The 20,163-nt window shown below is 43.0% G+C and overlaps 1 protein-coding gene across 1 annotated transcript; it reads left to right on the top strand.

The window, feature by feature from the left end:
- The first annotated feature begins 7,283 nt into the window (after positions 1–7,283).
- Positions 7,284–15,261, top strand: LOC143318065 (chymotrypsin-like elastase family member 3B). Its single transcript, XM_076725994.1, has 8 exons — positions 7,284–7,295; positions 12,053–12,202; positions 12,785–12,882; positions 12,959–13,081; positions 14,151–14,287; positions 14,468–14,610; positions 14,714–14,866; positions 15,244–15,261. Exons 1-8 carry the CDS (start codon positions 7,284–7,286, stop codon positions 15,259–15,261), a joined length of 834 nt encoding a protein of 277 aa, XP_076582109.1.
- The last annotated feature ends 4,902 nt before the right edge of the window (positions 15,262–20,163 follow it).

Genomic DNA, 20,163 nt, shown 5'->3' with positions numbered 1-20,163 from the left:
AGGACAGCAAACAGATCTCAGATGGCACAATAAAAATGACATTGATGCAGCCACAGGAAATCACAGTGCCCAGCCAAAGAGGTAACATGCCATTCTTGTGGAAAAAAAGGACACTACAGCAAAGTGTGCAGATCAGCTATGACAGTGTATGAAATAGAAACTACCGGCACCTCTAATGCCACACCTCTATTTCTAGGCTCAGCTAATGCAGGCACAGTCCCATGGTTTGCAGATTTAACTAAAAGACAGCACAAAGTCAGATTTAAGATAGACACAGGTGCTGATACCACAGTTATCTCAGCACAGACCTATCACACCATAGCTGAGGACACTCATCTAGCTGAACCTGACATACCACTGTTTGGCTCAGGTGGTAAACCCCTGTCAGTCATTGGCATGTACATTGAGACACCAAGCAAAGGACAGCTTGCAATACAGGACAAAGTATATGTACTGGAGGATCTACATACAACTTTACTAAGCAGATCAGCAAGTGTCAGACTCAACCTGGTGTCCAGAGTAGATGGCATTGACAAAACTAAGATGGACAAGTCATACCCAAAGCTTTGTCAGGGTTTAGGTATGTTGCAGCAGCCATACTCCATCAAGTTAAAGCCAGATGCCACCGCCTTCTCTCTTGCAACTCCAAGATGAGTCCCCATCCCCCTGCTAGGGAAAGTGAAAGCAGAGCTGGAACATATGGAGAGACGTGGTGTCATCTTGAGGATCAAGGAGCCTACTGAGTGGTGTACAGGCATGGTTCCAGTACCATCAAAGAATGGCACAGTGCGTATATGCGTCGACCTCACTCACCTCAATGAAGCAGTCTGCAGAGAGAAATACATCCTGCCTTCAGTTGAACAGACACTTGGTTCTCTTCAGCAAGCTAGATGCTAACAGAGGCTGGCAGATTCCTCTAACCATTTGGCATAGCGTCGGCCCCAGAGCACTTTCAGCGGAGGATGTCTGTGATACTGGATGGACTACAGGGAGTTGTTTGTCATATGGATGACTTTTTCGTTCGGGGAAAAGACCAACATTTGCACGACACCAGACTCCACACTGTCCTAAAAAAAGCTCCAGGAAGCAAGTCACACTGAACATGGAGAAGTGTGAGCTAAACAAATGTGAAGTAAAGTTTCTGGGTCACATATTGTCCACAGAAGGGGTCAAACCAGACCTGGGCAAAACACGTGCTATCAGGGAGATGAAAGAGCCTACAACCACAGGAGAAATCCGCAGCTTCCTTGGAATGGTCAATCAGCTCGGGAAATTCATCCCAGGTCTGGCAGAGAAAGATAAGCCACTGCGTGACCCACTTTCAAAGAAAAAGCAGTGGGTTTGGGGCACTGCAAACAAAAACCCTTTGATCAACTAAAAACTGATCTAACTTCAGCTCCAGTTTTGGCAATATATGACCCCAACAGAGAGTTGAAAATGTCTGCAGATGCATCATCATACAGAGTAGGTGCAGGACTCCTACACAGAGAGAGTGAGCAGTGGAGACCAGTGGCATATGCATCACGCTCCATGGCGGACGCTGAGCAGAGGTACGCACAGGTGGAGAAGGAGTTGCTGGGATTAACATGGGGTTGTGAGCAGTTCAAAGACTTTCCCATTGGGAGACACTTTTCATTAGTAACTGATCACAAGCCACTCGTCAGTCTGTTGGGCCACCAAGCACTAACAGAACTTCCCCCAAGAATCCAGCCGTTGTGACTCAGACTGATGAGGTACAGCTACTCTATCTTTTACACCCCAAGTAAAGCCCTGTTAGCAGCAGATACCCTCCTACAGGCACCTGTCACCCAAAACACAACTTTAAGGACAGTGACAAAAGTTTAATGGAAGACACTATGAGATTGTGAACAACCTGCCCGCCAGTTCAACCTACCACAGCTGAGATAACAGCTAAAAGAGGACAGTGTTTGTGCAGGAATCATGGCGTTTTGCCAGAAAGACTGGCCAGACCGTAGCCAACTCAGAGGGTCAGTGAAAGCCTACTGGCCAGAGAGAGCTTTACGCACTGTTCATGACGGACTGCTACTCAAAGGTTCCAGACTGGTCATTCCCACAGCCATGCGCAGTTTGGTCCTAGATTTGTTACATGAGGGACATCAGGGTATGACTAGGTGCAGAGAGCGAGCCAGGGAAGCAGTGTGGTGGCCAGGAATAGGCAGCCAAATAAACAAACTGGTAAGAAACTGCAGGACATGCATCAAAGAATATCCCAACCCAATGATTTCAAGTGAGCTCCCAGACAGGCTGTGGCAGAAAGTAGCTGCAGATTTTCACTCTTAACAACAGCAACTATCTGCTTGTAGTGGACTATTATTCTAGATTTGTAGAGATCGCAAAGCTAACACCAACTAGATCAGAGGATGTGATAGTGCATCTCAAGTCCATTTTCTCACAGCATGGCATCCCCGAAGTCTTCTACAGTGATAATAGACAACAGTTTACAAGCCATGAGTTTACAGACTTTGCAGCAAAATATGGGTTCAAACACATCACTAGCAGCCCCAAGTTTGCTCAAAGTAACAGAGAAGCAGAGCGCCACGTACAGACAGTGAAGAGACTGCTAAAGAAAGCACAAGATCCATACCTTGCTTTCTTAGCCTATAGAACTACTCCATTATCTTGTGCCTACAGTCCCACTCAACTCCTTATGGGGCGGAGACTTTGTACACTGATACTCCAGCTCCCGTCTCTGCTCACGCCAAATCTTCCCGACCATGATGTTGGTGTTAGCAAAGAAAGGGAAAAGAGGATTAAGGACACTTCAACTTTCAATAGGAGACATCGTGTGAGAGATCTGAGCCAACTCACACCAGGTGAGTCACACCAGTGTGAATCACTGATGCTAATCACTGATACAACACGACATTAATCTCTGATCAAAAACATTCCCAGAAAACAAAAACTCTCAACTCTCTCTAGGTATTCTCCATATAAATTCATGCTACATTCCCTGAGTTTCTTCCTTGTGAAGATCATAACTTTAGTTTTTTCCACTGAAAATTCAAATCCCCATTTTGTTCTCCATTTTTCTACTTGGTTAATTCCATACTAAATTTTCTTTACTAAGTGTTCGACATTTCTTCCTCTTGTCCACAGAGCCCTGTCATCTGCAAACAGCGACTGCTCCATGTCCATTGGGATATTTATAAGTATATCATTTATCATAATGGAAAATAGGGTTGGACTAACTACACTCCCCTGCGGTATCCTGTTTTTTTACTAAATATTGATCTGATAGCTCTGACCCTATCGTCACCTGAACAGTTCTTCCACCTAGGAAATCCATAATCCAGTTGAACATTTTCCCTTTGATTCCAGTTGAATGCAGTTTAATCAGAAGCCCCTCTTTCCACAATGTCATAGGCTTTCTCAATATCAAAAAACATTGCAACCACTGTTTCCTTATTTACTTGTGCTTTCCTTATTTCATCTTCGAAACACATTATTGGATCCATTGTGCTCCTTCCATTCCTAAATCCACTCTGATATGTAGCCACCATACCTCTACTTTCTAAAACATACTTAAATCTCTTTCTACACTAAGACGTTTCAACATGCTGTAAAAGATTTCATCTTTAGCTGATGCTGTCTTTACTGTTTTGTCTAGTGCCTTTTTTAATTACCCCATGTTGAAATGGATATTTTCCCAACCATCTGCATTACCTTTCCTATTTAAAGCCTTCATATTTTCAGATTTTGTTCTCTCTCTGCCTCTTCTTCCTTCCTCTGCTAAATTACTGGAGCTATGTACCATAAGAAAATACTTTGCCAGCATCCCTGCTTTTACCTTATTTGTTGCAGCTTCGCTTCCCTCAGTCAGTACTGGATAATTCCATTCCCTTCTATCCCCTCTCATCTTTTTAACCATCCTCCACACCTCTTCTATCTTCATGGTGGTTCCAATGGAATTACAGTATTTCCTGTCTTATTGTTCTCCTCACTACTGCCTGAGCTTGTTTGTACTGAATCAGTTGTAAATTGTGAGTTCTTCTGACTAGTTTAAATGCCTTATTTCTACGTCTTACTGTCTCCTTACACTTATCATCCCACCATGGTACCACTTTCTTCTTTATCCCGCCTTTAGTTTTGGGAATGGATTCTAAAGCAGCTGATATTATGCCTTGTTTTATTTTTCTGTCAATTGTTTCCATGTTCATTCCGTCATTAATCTGACTTAGGTGGCGGTCGCTTTTTTCAACAATTTTCACCCAATCAGCTGTCTCCAGAATCCATTTCCTCCTGAATTTGCTGTAGTCGTCGTGTTTGCTATACTTATCTTACACCAGACCAGGGTAATGATCACTCCCTATTGTTCCTTACTGATATACTGTCCAGTCACACACTGATGCTATATTGCTCGATACTAATGTAAGCTCAAGTACAGATTCTTTCCCTGTGTTAATGTCAATTCTTGTAATTCTGCCATCATTTAGGCACACCAAATGCTTTTCATCGGGGTGCTCTTCTATTACCTGACCATTACTGTCTGTCCTTCCACTCCCCCATAAAGTGTTGTGTCCGTTGAAATCACCACAGGCAATATTACTGTTATTCTGACCTTCTATCTCTTCAAGCTTGTTTAACTCCAGTCTTTTGCATTATAATAATTCACAATCACCAGTTCTTTCCTTTCAGCCCACATTTTCACTATCACATACTCTTGTTCATTTCCTGTTCCTATTATTCTATATGGAATACATTGTTTCTCAAATGTGGCTCATCCACCTCCTCCCCCCTCTCTCCTGTCTTGCCTCAGTGCCTCATATCCATAAAATAAAATCTAGATTAGGCTTTAAACAAGTCTCTTGAAGACATACTATGTATGGCTTTGATCTCCTACTTACTATGAATTGCTTGAAATCTTGTCCATACCTATTAGGCTTCTCGTGTTCCACTAAAGGATTAAAATGATTAGTATCCAACCACACATGTCTCTTGACTTACCCTGAGTTCATCATGAACTTCTTCCCTTTTTAACCCTTTCATTTCTAAATGATGTTCTGCAGCTTTAACAACAACAACCTGAATCCTCTCAGTTTTAGATTTAATCCCATATGTAGCATTCACTACTCCTGCTATAAAGGTCACCAGTTTCTTCTTGTCTATTCATGTGTTTTCTTGTTGTTCTTTTGCAGCAACTTGCTCTTTATTACTTCCTCCCTCCTTATTCTGTTTTTTTTTTGTCCTGCAAACTTTACTGCCTCAGCATATGAGACCTTTTCTTTCACTCTTATCTGTCATACCTCCATCACTTTTTTGAGTACTTCACATCCCCAGTAAGCTACACTATGATCACCCCCACTATTACAGCACTTTGGCCTGACTCCGTCGTCACACTTTCCATATTCGTGCTCTCTTCCACATCTAACGCATCGTCTTTTTCCTTTGCACCCTTTAGCCATATGCCCAAACTCCTGGCAATTGGAGCACCTAACAGGTTTTGGAGTGTATTCTCGTACAATATATCTTAGGAACCCAAAATATCTTTCCTTTGGTACAACCTGTTCTTCAAACTCTACCAGGATTGTTTTAATCTCCTTTTTTTCCCCACTCTCCTTGTCATTCTTTTCACACTCCTCACTGTGTTATTCCTCGCCTTCAGGTTTTCTATCAGTTCCTTCATACTAACACTAAGGGGAATTCCAGAAATGACCCCTTGCAGCCATTGAACCTCTGCTCCTCCACCCTGACAACTCGGGATGCTTTGATTTTCCCCACACTAGTCATTTTCTTTGCTTTCTCCACCTCTACTTCTGTATTGCAGCCTATAAGTAAGTTTCTGTCACCTGAAACTTTTGCATATTTAACTTGTACAATTTGCATTCTGATGATTTTTGTTAACTTAAGTGGGTCAGTCTTTTTTACACCTCCTTCTCCCTCAGACCTCTCTACCATGTTGAGCATTCCTGCTTTCTGATTCCTGTCTTCTCCTTCTCTTCCCTCGCTTTCCGACCCACCCGCGCTAGATTCCTCCTTTTTCCTTTTCCTAAGACTCTTTCCTCTTCTTCCTTTCAACACCTCTCCCCACTCACTCTCCCTCCTATCATCCTCCTCACTTAACTCCATGTTGTTGTCTCCATCGCTCTCCCTCCCTGCCATCCTGTCAAAGTTTGCAAGGAACAATGCAAGAATATTGCTCCGGACCTACACAGGCCATCAGTCACTATTCATACATACGATCCCTATAATACTAACTCTTATTGTTGCCAAGTCCCAAAGTCACCAATTCCAAAATCAGTGTCGTTTTATCAGGTTTAAAGTTTGTGTTCTTTCACCAGAGATCAAAGAAATCAACGCATCCTCGTCTTTGACAAACTGCACACTCCTCCATGTCCACCTAGGGAGCCCATCGTCATGGTAAACTGGGGGAACTCTGGAGATATCTGGGAGATCAGGCCCAGTGGACAGTGAGCTCAGAACTCCACCTGCTGGTGGGAGAGCAGAGCAGAGGCAGAGAGAGTGACAATGGGAGCTCCAACCTGTAATTTATGCCAAGAGACCAGTCAATGTGTTGGTTATGGAGTTTTAATCAGGGAAAACCAAGGACCAGAGGGGAATGAGAGGCTTGAATGACATGGAACAAGATATCCTCCTGCTGATTGCCGGACAGAACCAATTTAATGGGAGTGGTATGGTGTGTTACCCCGTAATGCTTTCACCATTTAAGGCGAAAGCCCTCACGAGTCTCTTCAAAGCCTCCAGCTGACAGGCAGTCTGTGCTGCAAGGCCCTCATCCAAAAAATTGTCCTCGCTCCAGAATCTATGAGGGCAGACAGAGATGGAACCTCCCCTCCCACACATGATGCTTAAACCTGGAATTTGTGGTCTGATGGGGAATAAAGAAAATATGCTTTTGGGCTCACCAGTACCCCCACTCCTACTGATGACTTTTGGTTGAGTAGCACACGAGGAGATGAAGTGACCTGCTTGACCACAGTACATGTACTCACCTGCCCGGATCCTGCGGAGGTGCTCAGTGTGTGTCAAAAGAGCTCTCCCAAGCAGCCCTCCCCAACCACCTTTCCCTGAGGCAATTATCCAGATGGGTGGCGAGGTTGACCCGCACATGCAACTCCGCGGGCTCATCTGGGGTCGCTAACTCATCCTTGAGCACCTTGTTGAGCCCCTGGACGAACACTCCCCACAGAGCGGCTTCATTCCAGTCAGTGTTGGCTGCCAGAGTCGAAAAAAATCACCAAGTGCTCAGCCACAGAACAATGTCCCTGTCTTAAACTCAAAAGACGACTGGAAGCATTGCCAGCATGGTTAGGGTTGTCAAAAACAGTTTTAAACTTCCCTTCAAAATCTGAAAATGTGAGTGTGCTTATACTTGTGTTTGCATTCAGTGCCTCAGCCCACGGCAGCACTTTTCCTTGAAACAACCCCACAATGTAATGGATCTTAGACTGATCGGAAGAAAAGGAGAGTGGCCGCTGTCTAAACACTATAGTACATTGCAGCAAAAAACCACAACGTTTATCAAGGGTTCCGACTCGGGATCACTCACTTGAGTTTCTTTTACTGAAGGAGGTTAGGTCGTTGTCGTCTGAGGTTGGTGCTGGCCTGGTAACGTGATCACCAGGGGAGACATTAGATGTGAGAGCTCGGACACCTGGGTCACCATGTGCTAACTGGACTCACATAGGTCGTGGAGCAGCTGTTGATACTGTCCAAGGCGAGCACTCTGACTGGAGACAGCACTCCTTACCGGATCTGCTGAGTCCATATTAGGCCAGATCGTTCTGCTAAGGCTTTAACCTCGGGATGTTTACTGGACTCAAATAATGCAGATGCAGTAGGCTGAATAAATAACATAAAGTAAATTTATTATACAAAATGTCTTAAACTGAAAGCGAAATGAAACAAACACAACTAGAGGGGATGAGGCAGAGCCATACACTGGACGTGGCTGGAAGACACCGAAATAGAGAAAACATTGAATGGACATCCAAGAAACCAAACATAATCTAACATAAGCACTGTCTTTGGTAATCACAAGAATAATTCTGAAGTCTCAGAGATACTCACACAGAGAAAAACTACTTGACACAGGAAGTGTAAGGACAATCTGGCAACCACTAGAGGAGAAAGCCAGGCTACATACTGTTGGTCGAATGAGTCTGATGCGGAAACAGGTGCACAGGTGATCAGGCAGGTAAGAGCAGGGAGTGGAGAAAAGCATGCTCAGGTTCAGACAGACAGTGGAACAGACAGACAAATAACACAACGGGAAAAGGGGCAAAAGGAAGGCACAGACACAAGGGCAGATCCTAACAAGTGAAAATGAAGTAAAAGGCATAAATATAAAGACATTAAATCAAATCAGCACATGTCCTCCTGGAAGTCTTTAGCATGCTGGTCAAAAGGTAGAAAGTCACAGTGACAAAAGTATGGCTGCAACGAACAATTATGTTGAGGAGGGACAACAAGATAAAACTACCATGTCAGGTGAGGGTAACAGCTGTGTGTGTGTGGGTGTTGAGTGTCAGACTTCCAGACTGAGGACATTTTTGGAACAGTTGGAAAGTGAGGATATTCTAGGAAAAGCAGGAAACTTTCCAAAGTGTGGACATTCTGGAAAGTGTTGGAAAGGTTCAAGGTCTAATCTTTCAGGATAACTGAAGAGCACCTTTACGAGTCTTGTGTTATTTTCTATTCTATTTCTATCTGTATGTCCTGTATATGTTACTGCAGTGTTCTGTGTGTTTTGGCTCCTCCTGCCACCCTGGAGGAGGTCTTGGCATGCCTTCGTTCTTTCCACCTGCCCCTGCTGGACAGATTTTCCTGACAGAAATCTCAAGGACACACACTTAAAATAGCGAGACAGGATTTACACCTCCAATGGCAGTAACACTGTCTTTAACTGTTGATCTTTTAATTACTTAAAATCTATACTGTCAGTAAGAGAAATGATTTATTTCTTGATTCCCCAAAGAAATATACCTCAAATCCTTGATAAGAACTAATTCAATCCCTGACAATGTAACACATATGAAAAGTTTAATACTTCAAAAACTTGTGAAACTGAAGATACAAGCTGTCCAATGCATTTTACTCAATGAATCCTCACCATATAAATAACAATCCAAAATTAAAGTACAGCAGACACAATCAGTATATGATCATTAAATCAATCATGATGTTTGATTTAATTTGGTTTAATATCAGAATATTTTTCTGAAATGTGTCTTGTATCCTGAGGTGGACATTGTTTCACATGCACCACAAAGCACAACATTTAACCAAAACAACGAAAAACACTACACACATTAATGACATCAGACATTTCAAATGCTGTTAGTAGCTGCAGTACAACTGTTGTAATCACTGACTTTAACATTCAGACAATAGTCTACACAGGAGAGTTAGTAACAATAGGAGTTGATCATGTCTGATTAACTATTTGTGCTGGTTGAATCATCCTTAACAATAAGAGGTCTGGTTGATGAGTCCACATTTAACTTTTCAGAAGCTGCAGTTTTGGGCTTGTCTAAATGCTCCAATGTGAGATATACCAGTGCCACAACTGCATCATCTGTGCTACAATTCCACTTACATGCAAGCTGGTAAGTGTCCAGTTTGCTGCCCACACACTTGGTGAGCTTCTGAACCCTGAATCTTTCCTTTCTAACTGTTTGAAAACGCTTCTGATCAGGCATACATGTCTTCATGATGTGGCTTATTGTCCACACAAATCTGAACTTTACCACCCCCATAACCTCCTGTAACCACCTTCCCTCAGCTTTTCAATGGGAATCATTCTGGAGTAGAGACAGTCCCAAACTGAGCAAAGATGGAGAGTTCAGTATGACAAAGCAAACTAGTTACAAAGTAGCAGTCATTGTGGACCTCTCACTCAAACTTATGATCAAACTGACTTTCAGCTCACACCAAAGACTGCTGAGAGTTCCAGGAAGTCGCCTTGCTGTGGAAAGATGATTGAAATAGACTGGAGAGGAACTAAAAACAGCTCAGCTGCTGGGAGTTTTTTAGTTTCTGTAAAGGTTTCAGGACTCTGGACAACATGAACATTAATTAGATGAAAAACTTTCAATGTTTAACAAGATGATTGAAATAGACTGGAGAGGAACTGATAATGTTACGGGTCCCAAGGTTGGTACCACAGCAACAAATGACTTGTTTAGGTTTGATGTCACTCTGTTCCTGTGACACACAGATGAATTGGTCCGGAGAAATGAAGACTCAAACCACTTGCTTTCTTCCCAAATTCCTCTGTCGGGAGGATGGAGGTCCACACCTTAGGAAACCGGGGTGCAAAACCACCTGAACTAATTGGTTCGGCCCTTCTGTTCCCTGAGACCTTCATCTCACAGTAAATGTGAAATTAACTACTTCGGGTTTAAACCCACAATACTGAAATACTACTTGCTTGCCAAATAATACTTGCTTGTTAAAGGTAACAAAAATAAAGTGCTCAAGAATAATTCCAACAACAATAACATGTGAATAAAAATTTTCACAAAAGTGATTACACCTTTTGAGTGTAATACAATAAAAGTTCAGCTGCTGGGACTTTTGTAGTTTCTGTGAAGGTTTCGAGACTCTGGACAACATTAACATGAATTAAATGCTTAACAGTCAAATCAATTTATTAATTAGCATCCACATTTTCATTGAGCTTTTACTCCATCACAGTTGATTTTAAGGCTGGTTAACTATGATGTAACAAAAACTAATTCTGTGTTATTGTGATTAAAGATTCTTATTTATTTGTGTGTTCATTTGTTATTCATTAAATTCCGTAAAAAGAACTTTATTTATAAAAAGTATATACAGCAGAGCAGATTCACAAACACATACACAAAGACATACAGTATACATATACACACATATCCCAGTTTATAAAAGGTATAGAGTGCATATGCACAGAGCATGTAGTAACAATTTAAAGAGCTCCAGTCATTGCTGAGCACATCAGTGATTTCAGGTTATATGATATTGTGTGGTAGATTGTGTATATTTGTCTAATTAATTCAAGCTAAGGAAATGTGTATTTAATTCCAACTCACATATAATTTGAAGATTTTTCAAGCCAAAAACAAACAAACAAAAACAAGTAATCACTTTGAGTCAGTTCTGCATTGTGGATTCTTTTTCTCAGATTTTCTTCTGGTCCAGCAACAAAAGCTCCATTAACTTATGGTGATGTGTTTATTGATCACTGTAGGATTGTTATTTCACACTCCCATCCCCTCGTAGTATACCAAAGTGTAAATAACCACCAGAAGTCTTGGAGTCAATTATTTTGTTTTATTTCCTTGTTCTGGTTCTGGAGGGGTTGTGTAAGGACAGGTGAAACACATGCAGCAGGTAACAGAGTTTCCCAGGTCAAAGATTGGACTGTGTGGGTGCATTTGTGTGTTTATCTCTGATTACTGTTCAGTTTTGAGAGTATAAAAGCCGTAAAACACAGTCAGACACTCTACTCTCAGGAACCATGATGAAAGTTGCCTTTGTCCTGCTGTTTGCTGCCTACGGTGAGTCTCATCCACATGATTTAAAACAGGTCATCTCTAGTCTAAGTTAGACTTGTGACAGTCACAGCAGTCCGCCCTGTGTGTGCACTGCACTGGATTTAAGATGCAGACTAATACACAGTTTTATCATGGCCTCACTCTCCTGACAAGTTGGTCAACCTCATCTCCAGGAGGGATTAGAAAAGCAAGTAGATGAAGGGAAGCAAACTTTTCACAGTCTGATCTCAGTGATTTTAAAATGATCATGCCTCCAGTCTTTGAGTGTGACCTCAGCCCTCCTTATGTTACTCTGGGTTTTTGGCTCCCTGTTGGGACAAAACCTCTTTAAAAGTGTTATGTGCCCAGAATCCAATATCTATGAACTGTAATGGACTGCCAATGCTGGGTTTCTACGCCCCTCAGACCATTACAACGCCTCTGAATATGCAACCTGCTGCTGTGATTGATTCATTCAGAATGAGCTTTTCCCCCTGAAGTTTGCGTATAGGAAGACCAACCTAATCCCTGAGAAATAGTTCCAGTCAGTGTTACAGCTTTCAGTATCAGTGCTGAGGTCAGTCAGCCTTTGTAACTTCAGTTCTTTCTGTGGCCCAGCCTACGGGTGTGGCGCGCCCTCCCATCAGCCCTTGATGAGCCGTGTGGTGAACGGGGAAGATGCTCGACCCTACAGCTGGCCCTGGCAGGTGAGTTGATAATAATCAGGCAATATGACAGATGAGGTGATGAAGATTCTCCATCTACTTCACATTTTTCTTTAATCATATCTCTTAAAGTTGGCCTCTGTTTGAATATTTCTGATTGTTTCAGAAGATTGTAGTTCATAATGTATATAAATGGGCAGGTCTGCTGAATATTATTTTCAGCAACACCCTGTTAATAGTTAGAATGAAATAACAGGATTGAAATGACACAGAGTCATTCATAAAGAGAGCAACAAACATGAAACAAAGCACAGGTATGTGATTAAAAAGACTAATTTGTCAGAATTGGTCATCTGTTTTTGTAACTGATAAGCAATTTCCAAAAAACATTGTATTTCCAGAGATCGTTCTCTGTCACCACTGCATATAAAACTACATGTATGGCATGATAGAAGATATATACTGCACATGCATCCATATGTCTCACAACATGTTAGATCACCTTATTAAAGTATTTGTTTATGACAGGAATGCACAAAACAGGATAGCAGAGTTGAAACAAATTTTGTTCCTCTGTATTAGAGTGATGTGTGGATCTAAATCCATCTCTCATGTGTTTCACAGGTTTCTCTGCAGTTTCTCAGAGGCTCTGAGTACTTGCACAACTGTGGAGGCACTCTGCTCAGTCCTAACTGGGTCTTGACTGCTGCCCACTGCATCGGGTAGGTCACAGTTTACTCTCATTCTCATGTCAGATGAAGGTTTTATCTAACGTGTGTGTATCTATGTTTGTGTCAGACCTACCTACCGTGTGGTGCTGGGCGATTACGACCTCACCAAAGAGGAGGGCTATGAGCAGATAAGAAATGTGGAGAAGACTGTGGTTCATCCAAACTTCATCGGGTACTGCCCGTCTTGTGGGTAAGAGCGTGTAACTCTTAATTGATTTTTTTGGTCACTGTCACGCAGATGACACAGATGTATGTGTCACTTCCTATCCTTTCTTTCAGAAATAAAGTCAGTCAGTGTCATTCTGATATTTTACTGATTACCTTTAAAGGACCTACTGGTTTAGCTCCCAGTTATATTACTGACTTGCTGCTCTCCTATGAGCCATGAGCCTCAGATCCTCAGGCAGGACTGTGCTGGCTGTTCAGAAGTCCAAGTTCAGGACTAAAGGTGACCTGGTTTGTGCAGTCAGGGCTCCTCAGCTCTGGAACTTCCTGCCTGAAGATCTGAGGCTGCAAAATAAGTAGCATCTATTTTTACAAATACTTTTAATTCATGCTAGCATACTGTTTGGTGCCCAACATGCCTTGTCCCTTTTGTCAATATTAATATCAAAATGACAATTTATTTTCCATGAGTTGTTTCTTTATTATTATTATTATTATTATTATTATTATTATTATTATTATTATTATTATTATTATTATTATTATTATTATACATTTTATTTGTAGAGCGCTTTTAACAATGCTCAAAGATGCTTTACAGGAGAAGGGTCAGATAAAAACAGCAAGACCATACAAGATAATTAAAACACAATCAACAAAAGCAAAGCAGAGAAGAAGAAGAAGAAACAAGACAAAAACAAAATGAACAAACAAACAAACAAACAAACAAACAAACAAACAATTCAAAAATTAAAAAGCTTATCTAAAGAGGTCCTGAGAGGGGTAGAAAGGAGGTTGGCATCTGCTGAGCGGAGGTTACAGGGGATTGTATGGGTGGAGCAGGCCAGTGAGGTAGGAGGGGGCGCAGTTGTGAAGGGATTTGAAGGTGAGGAGGACCAGTTTATATTGAATGCGGTGAGGGATGGGGAGCCAGTGAAGGTTTGGGAGGATGGGGGTGATGTGGTCTTGAGAACGGGTTTGAGTGAGGAGTCAGGCAGCAGCATTTTGGATGTGCTGGAGCTTATTGAGAGCTTTGAAGGAGGAACTGAAGAGAATGCTGTTACAGTAGCTAACACGATTTTCTTGTTGCTCAGTAATGACATTGCGATGATCAAACTGGCCTCACCTGCTGATCTGAACGACAAGGTACAGCCCTCCTGTGTGCCACAGAGCGGAGAGATCCCTCCTCACAATGACCCCTGCTACATCACTGGCTGGGGAAGAATCTACAGTAAGTGTCTGGAATGTGACAGCACACTCATTCTGACCTATAATCCATTATAAACTCATTGATGGGACTGTACTCCACCAGTTTAATATTACTTTATTCTGAATTTAAGTATAACAATAAATTGGCTTATCTAATTTCAATCACAATCGAATTAAGAAGCACTGTCACCTTATTTCCTAGCTAATGGTCCTGCTGCCCCAAAGCTCCAGCAGGCTCTCCTCCCTGTGGTCGGCCATGACACCTGCTCCCGCAGAGACTGGTGGGGCAGCAGTGTGAAGACCACAATGGTCTGTGCTGGTGGCGACATTCGCTCTGGCTGCAGTGTATGTACCGCTCCCCTCATCTGTTCATGACAACACAATAAGAACTGCAGGTTCACCCTGTATCCATCTGTTGCCTTCACCTGTCCTCTGTCTGTGTCTGCAGGGAGATTCAGGAGGCCCTCTGAACTGCAAGGGTGCTGGTGGCAAATGGTACGTGCAGGGGGTTACCAGCTTCGTCTCTGGCCTTGGATGCAACACCATCAAGAAGCCCACGGTGTTCACTCGCACCTCTTCCTTCACCGACTGGATTGCTGATGTGAGTTTCTGTCAGAGAAAAAACACAGCTGCATGTGACAAACAGATCAGATCATTATAAACGTATTAGATTGTTGTTATTTTGTTGTTGTTTATTATCTTCTGGAGATATTAAGGATTTCACACAAGATAATTCTTTTTTTGAAAAATATGAATAAAATTTGAGGATAATGTCTTGTCTTTGATTGGCTATTGCTCCTTTGGGTATACTTTATGTAAAATCAATCATGTCGCTGTTAAGTGTGAAAATTGTTACTTGTCTGTAGCTTAAGTCCATCTTTGAGCAGGGCATCATCTGCCACTGAGGACACTGTCTTCTTTTTTTCCCCTGGAAATTTTACCTGCCTTTTCAGTATTTCTAACTTTTTTATCTTTCAGATTATGCTGCAGTACTGAAGACCTGGAGCCTTTTAAATTTCAATAAACTTCATCCACTCATCATCCACAGAATGTTTCAGCTGTCTTTCACTTTTGTTTTTGTAGTGAATGCAATATAACCAAAGCTGTGCTTGAATGCTGCCTATTAATTCTAATCAGGTTTTGAGTATGTGGTGTGTTCACACTGGAAAAATGCCAAAATTCAGACTAATAAATGTGTGATTTTTAAGTGTGCTGCTGAGGGAGCTGTTCACAGAATAAAAATAAAACTAATCATACATTCAATCAAAAAAGTATTACTAACAACATTTGTTGTTAGTAATACTTTACTAATACTATAATACTGTCTATTTGTTGAAGCATAACCACTGGCCAAGTTGGCCAAGTTTAAGTTGCCTTGCACGGTGCATGTTTGACATAATTTCCTGTTAATATTAAAAGATAAAGGATGTTGATTTCTTGTATACTATTGTCAGCACTGCACTTTTGAAAATAGGAATCAAAATTGATGCAGCAAAACCAGAGATATTGTCTTTTTTCTGGTCAGTTTGGTTGGGGATTGGAGTGTCTTGTGCTCGTAGCGGCTCATGCAGTCTTAAGTCACCGGCCTGCAGCAGAGACGAGAAGCAGCCACAGAGTCTGGTAAACTTACTTCTTTCTAGCTCCACACACTAAGATTTGTTTCACTTTCAAAGTTGTATTCTTCAGCCGCACGTTCACACAGCTCACTTTGGAGACACTAAAAGATTTATTCTACTTTTTTTTTTCCCCCAACATAAAAGTAGAAATGCCACTGTACTTAAGTACAGTAAAAGTCCTGGATTTGAGATCTTATTCAAGTCAAAGTACAAAAGTATTGGCATCAGCATATACTTTGTAGTACCAAAACTAAAAGCACTCATGATGCAGAATTAACCATTTCAGAAAAAATATATATTATTAGATTATAATCAGTGATCATTAATGTGTTTACCACTTTAATGTTGCAGCTGTTATGTTTCAGGTAGGAACAGGACTCAATAGCAGACACGTGGACAGGGAGTAAGGGAAATTACGAATTTATTGAATGTGCGAAGACACTAGTAACACTGGTAACTGACCAACAATACCGCTGACTAGCAGAAACAATCTGACAGCCAGTCTTCAGCAGTCCAAAGTCTTTATACTGTGCTACAATTACAATTACAGTTTGTCATTTGGCAGACGCTTTTATCCAAAGCAACGTACATATGAGATTTCCATACATCACAAGCAAGAGAAGAGAGCAAGAGAACAACAAGAATAAGTGCCCTAACGCAACTTTCTGGTGCAGCTGGACATAGGTGGTACTAGGCAGTGCTACGAGGGCAGTGCTAACTTGTCCCACCACTGGGGAACTACAGAAGAAAAGAGTCTAACGAGAGACTTAGGGCCTTTTGGAGGTGGCAGCACCAGGTGCCGTTCCTGGGCAGAGCATAGTGAGTGGGAGGGAACATAAACCTGAATAAGGGAGTTTAGGTAGGTCAGAGCGGTTTTGGTGGCAATTTTGTAGGCAAGCATTGAGGACTTATACTTGATTGATGCAGGCAGCATTATGATTAGTCCCAGCTGAGTAGGAGCCAGCTCCCAGCCCTGGAGAACCATGCACAGCCTCTGCCAAAAAAGGAAGCACAGGAAACAGAGCCCCACACGTCTCCACAGCACACAATAACAGAAGTTCTTCCAAACCACCACAGCAGCTGGTAAAGGTGGAGCTGATTTTAATGACTGTGTGTACTGTGTAGAAATTGAAGGGGCTGTACTTTCAGTGGGTGACCACAAGGTGTCCCTCAGAAAGTCAAGAACATAAATGTTGAACTGTAAAGATATGGATGAGACACATGGGTGGCAGTCAGGGAAAAGAGGAATCTATTTATTTCATCTTCTCGATTGAAAATTGTCAGTGTCTGTATCCCTGTGTGAAGCATTGCCTGTCTCTGACAAGTCCAGCCATGTAGCGAGGCCACTTGCTAGAGTCTCCATGGCAATGACAGAGCGAGGGGGAAGAGCGGGGAGGTCTGTGAGGACCTGTGTGGAGATCTCCATTGATGTGGACGAGACTGTAGCTGGAGAGGATGATTCACTCACTCAACAAAGAAAACAAGCACACAGAGGGGTGAGAGAACATAAAGACAGTTTAAAAGACAGCCATGACTTGTTGAGTTCACTCTTTAAGTCACACGTTTATCAGCGACGGCCTGACTAAGATGCAAGCTGATTCTCAGAGTGAAGGGCCATTTTGTTAACACCGTTAATCACTCTGACATTGATTTCTTGTCAGCCATTTTCTGTACAGTGTGGATTTCAAGTCCTCTGACATATTGTTAACTCAGGGGCTTTGTTGGCCAATCAATGCAAAGTTTTGCAATGCAAAAGGCAACAAGAGACAAAACAGGTTGAAACACGAGGAAGGCAACAACATGGAAGAACGCCGGAAGCTACTCACAGTAGACACAGACAATCTGACAAAGAGACACTGGGAAGGGCAGGTATATATACACACAAGGGGTGGAACTAGTAGACACAGGTGGAGACAATGAACAATCATACACATGGGGAGTCAAGACACCTAACAAGACAACACACAACAGGAACTGAAAATACCCTTCAAAATAAAACAGGAAGTGACACAGACTAGACACAGACTAAGACCTGACAATGGGATCATCTGATGGACCTCATATGGGATTGTCTGCGTGTTCCATGGTGGCCCCATGCCAAGTGCCCATGTGGGTTTCATGCAGGATTACACTAGGGGCTCTATTTTCGTCCCCGCCGCTGGCGGAGTGCAGGGTGCGCAGCGCACTTGGTATTTTGGTAAATTGAGGCACACAGAGGTACGCCAGGATGGACGTTGCGGCGCAGTAGGGGGAGGTGTTGGCAGGATCAGCCGGTGGATTTGGATTTTCGGTCCATTTCGGTCCACGCCGGTGACGTAAAAGTGTGCTGAAAGCTCGTCACCCCAGACCTGGTCAACTCTGTGCGCCAGCGGCGCGCCACTGGGCAAGTGGATTTTTGTAAACTGGCAGAGTCGTGCGCCCACATCACCAATACCTCACAGGCAGGTTTCCACAGTGTCTGGCATTTCACTGTGATCAATAATTAGCAACAGCCACGATTCAATGCAACTATCAGAGTCAGCACATACAGTCAGACCTAAATTTATATATTTTGATCAGTATCTCATCTGACCACATCGCAAGTGCGTTCGGCACGCGTAATGGTCACTCAACCTGACCGAATGTACACAGGTGAAATAGGGATGCAAACTAATCAATTAACGTCGCTGTGCCAACCAGAAACAGCCGTGGCATCCTACAGAGCATATATACTGCATCTATCTCAGAGCACTCGAGAGACAGAGAGAGACAGACACTCGGAAAAAACATAAGTGATGATCGTTGTCTGCTATTACCCACGTGGATTCATTCCAAATACAAATGTTATCATTGTAATGCTTAACGTTATCTACAAAGATAGAACATCATCGCTTTGAGGAGGATGAGGAGGAGGAGGAGCCGAGGACTTACCATCTAAGGACCTCATATTTAGACATGAGTGAGCAGGAGTGCAGGTGGGTCACGAGAATAACGCTGTACAGACACTGTAGGCTATGCAGTTTTCTTTAATCATCTACTCTTTTGCATGTCACAGGAACAAATTACATCTGCCAAGGGAGGTCGTCGACGTGATAGCACGTATCATGGCCTCCGATGCGCACCCTGGCTGCGCTCTCCCAGTCGTGGTTAGGGTGACAGCGGCTCTGACCTTCTTCACCACCGGGTCTTTTCAACATACCGTGGCCTCTGTGGTGGGGATCAGTCAGTCTGCTGTCTGCTCGGCTATACATGCAGTTTCCTCCAGTCTAGTCCGACATGCAAATGAGCACATCATTTTCCCTGCAACACCTGAGAGCCAGCTGGAAACTAAGCGAGGGTTCTTATTGCACTCGTGCAGTTGTGCACCACAGAGACCCATTTATGTGAACCAAAGGGGGGTCCATTCCATCAATATCCAGGTGATCTGTGACTCAAATTGCCTGAGGACAAACGTGTTTGCCAATTTCCCCGAGTTGGCACATGACTCGTTCATCCTGTCGAATTCAAGCATCCCTACAGTCTCTCAGGGGGACACCCCTCTGGATGAGGGGATGTCTCAGTCATCCTCGAAACTTCCCATGCGCCTTGCCAGCAGCGTTTTTAAAGGTGACGCGAGGAGCTGGTGTGATTGGTGAAGATTGGACTCGGCAGTGTCAAACCCACTCCACACCTTCTCCCCTCCCTCCTTCCGAGTTGCGTTGCTGGGTGGTACTGAGATGAGAAGGGGGAGTAGTTGCGCCCGCAGCGCAGTGTGCGAAAATACCAAAATCTGCGCCGCCGTGCCCCATTTGTGCCGTGCCTCCGCCACGCCGGTGGCGGAAATGAAAATAGAGCCCTTGGTGTTAAGTGGGCCCGAACTAGGCAACATACGCAGGACCATCTTGCTCCCAGCTTCAAGTTCGATGTGAATACTATATTGGCAAAACATGGGCTGAAATATGGGTTGCAAGTCCTATTGTCCGCAGGTTCCATGTTGGCCCCATGCCAATTGCCCATGTGGGTTTCATGCAGGATTACACTAGGTCTTAAGTTGGCCCCAACTGGGCAACATATGCAAGACCCATCTTGGTCCCAGATTTTAAGTTTTATGTGGGTACTACATGGGGAAAACACAGGCTGAAATATGGGTCGCAAGTGGGTTTGTCAACGAGTTCTATAATGGACCATTTCAATTTAATCCAATGAATTTCAAGCAGATTTACACTGGGAGTTAGGAAAGGCCCAGCTGTTGGCACCATGCAGATTGCACACAATTGGGTTTCACACTGGACACTTTGTGTCAATTCCAGAGGTCCAGTGTGAG

Source organism: Chaetodon auriga, chromosome 3 (genome assembly GCF_051107435.1).
Source record: "Chaetodon auriga isolate fChaAug3 chromosome 3, fChaAug3.hap1, whole genome shotgun sequence".
NCBI lineage: Eukaryota > Metazoa > Chordata > Actinopteri > Chaetodontiformes > Chaetodontidae > Chaetodon > Chaetodon auriga.
This window is presented reverse-complemented; position numbering and strand designations above follow the sequence as displayed.

Excerpts from the sequence above, each read along its gene's own strand:
- LOC143318065 (XM_076725994.1), top strand. Across the intron at positions 12,883-12,958 it reads ACTGCTGCCCACTGCATCGG|ACCTACCTACCGTGTGGTGC; the intron begins GTAGGTCACAGT and ends TGTTTGTGTCAG. Across the intron at positions 13,082-14,150 it reads GGGTACTGCCCGTCTTGTGG|TAATGACATTGCGATGATCA; the intron begins GTAAGAGCGTGT and ends CTTGTTGCTCAG.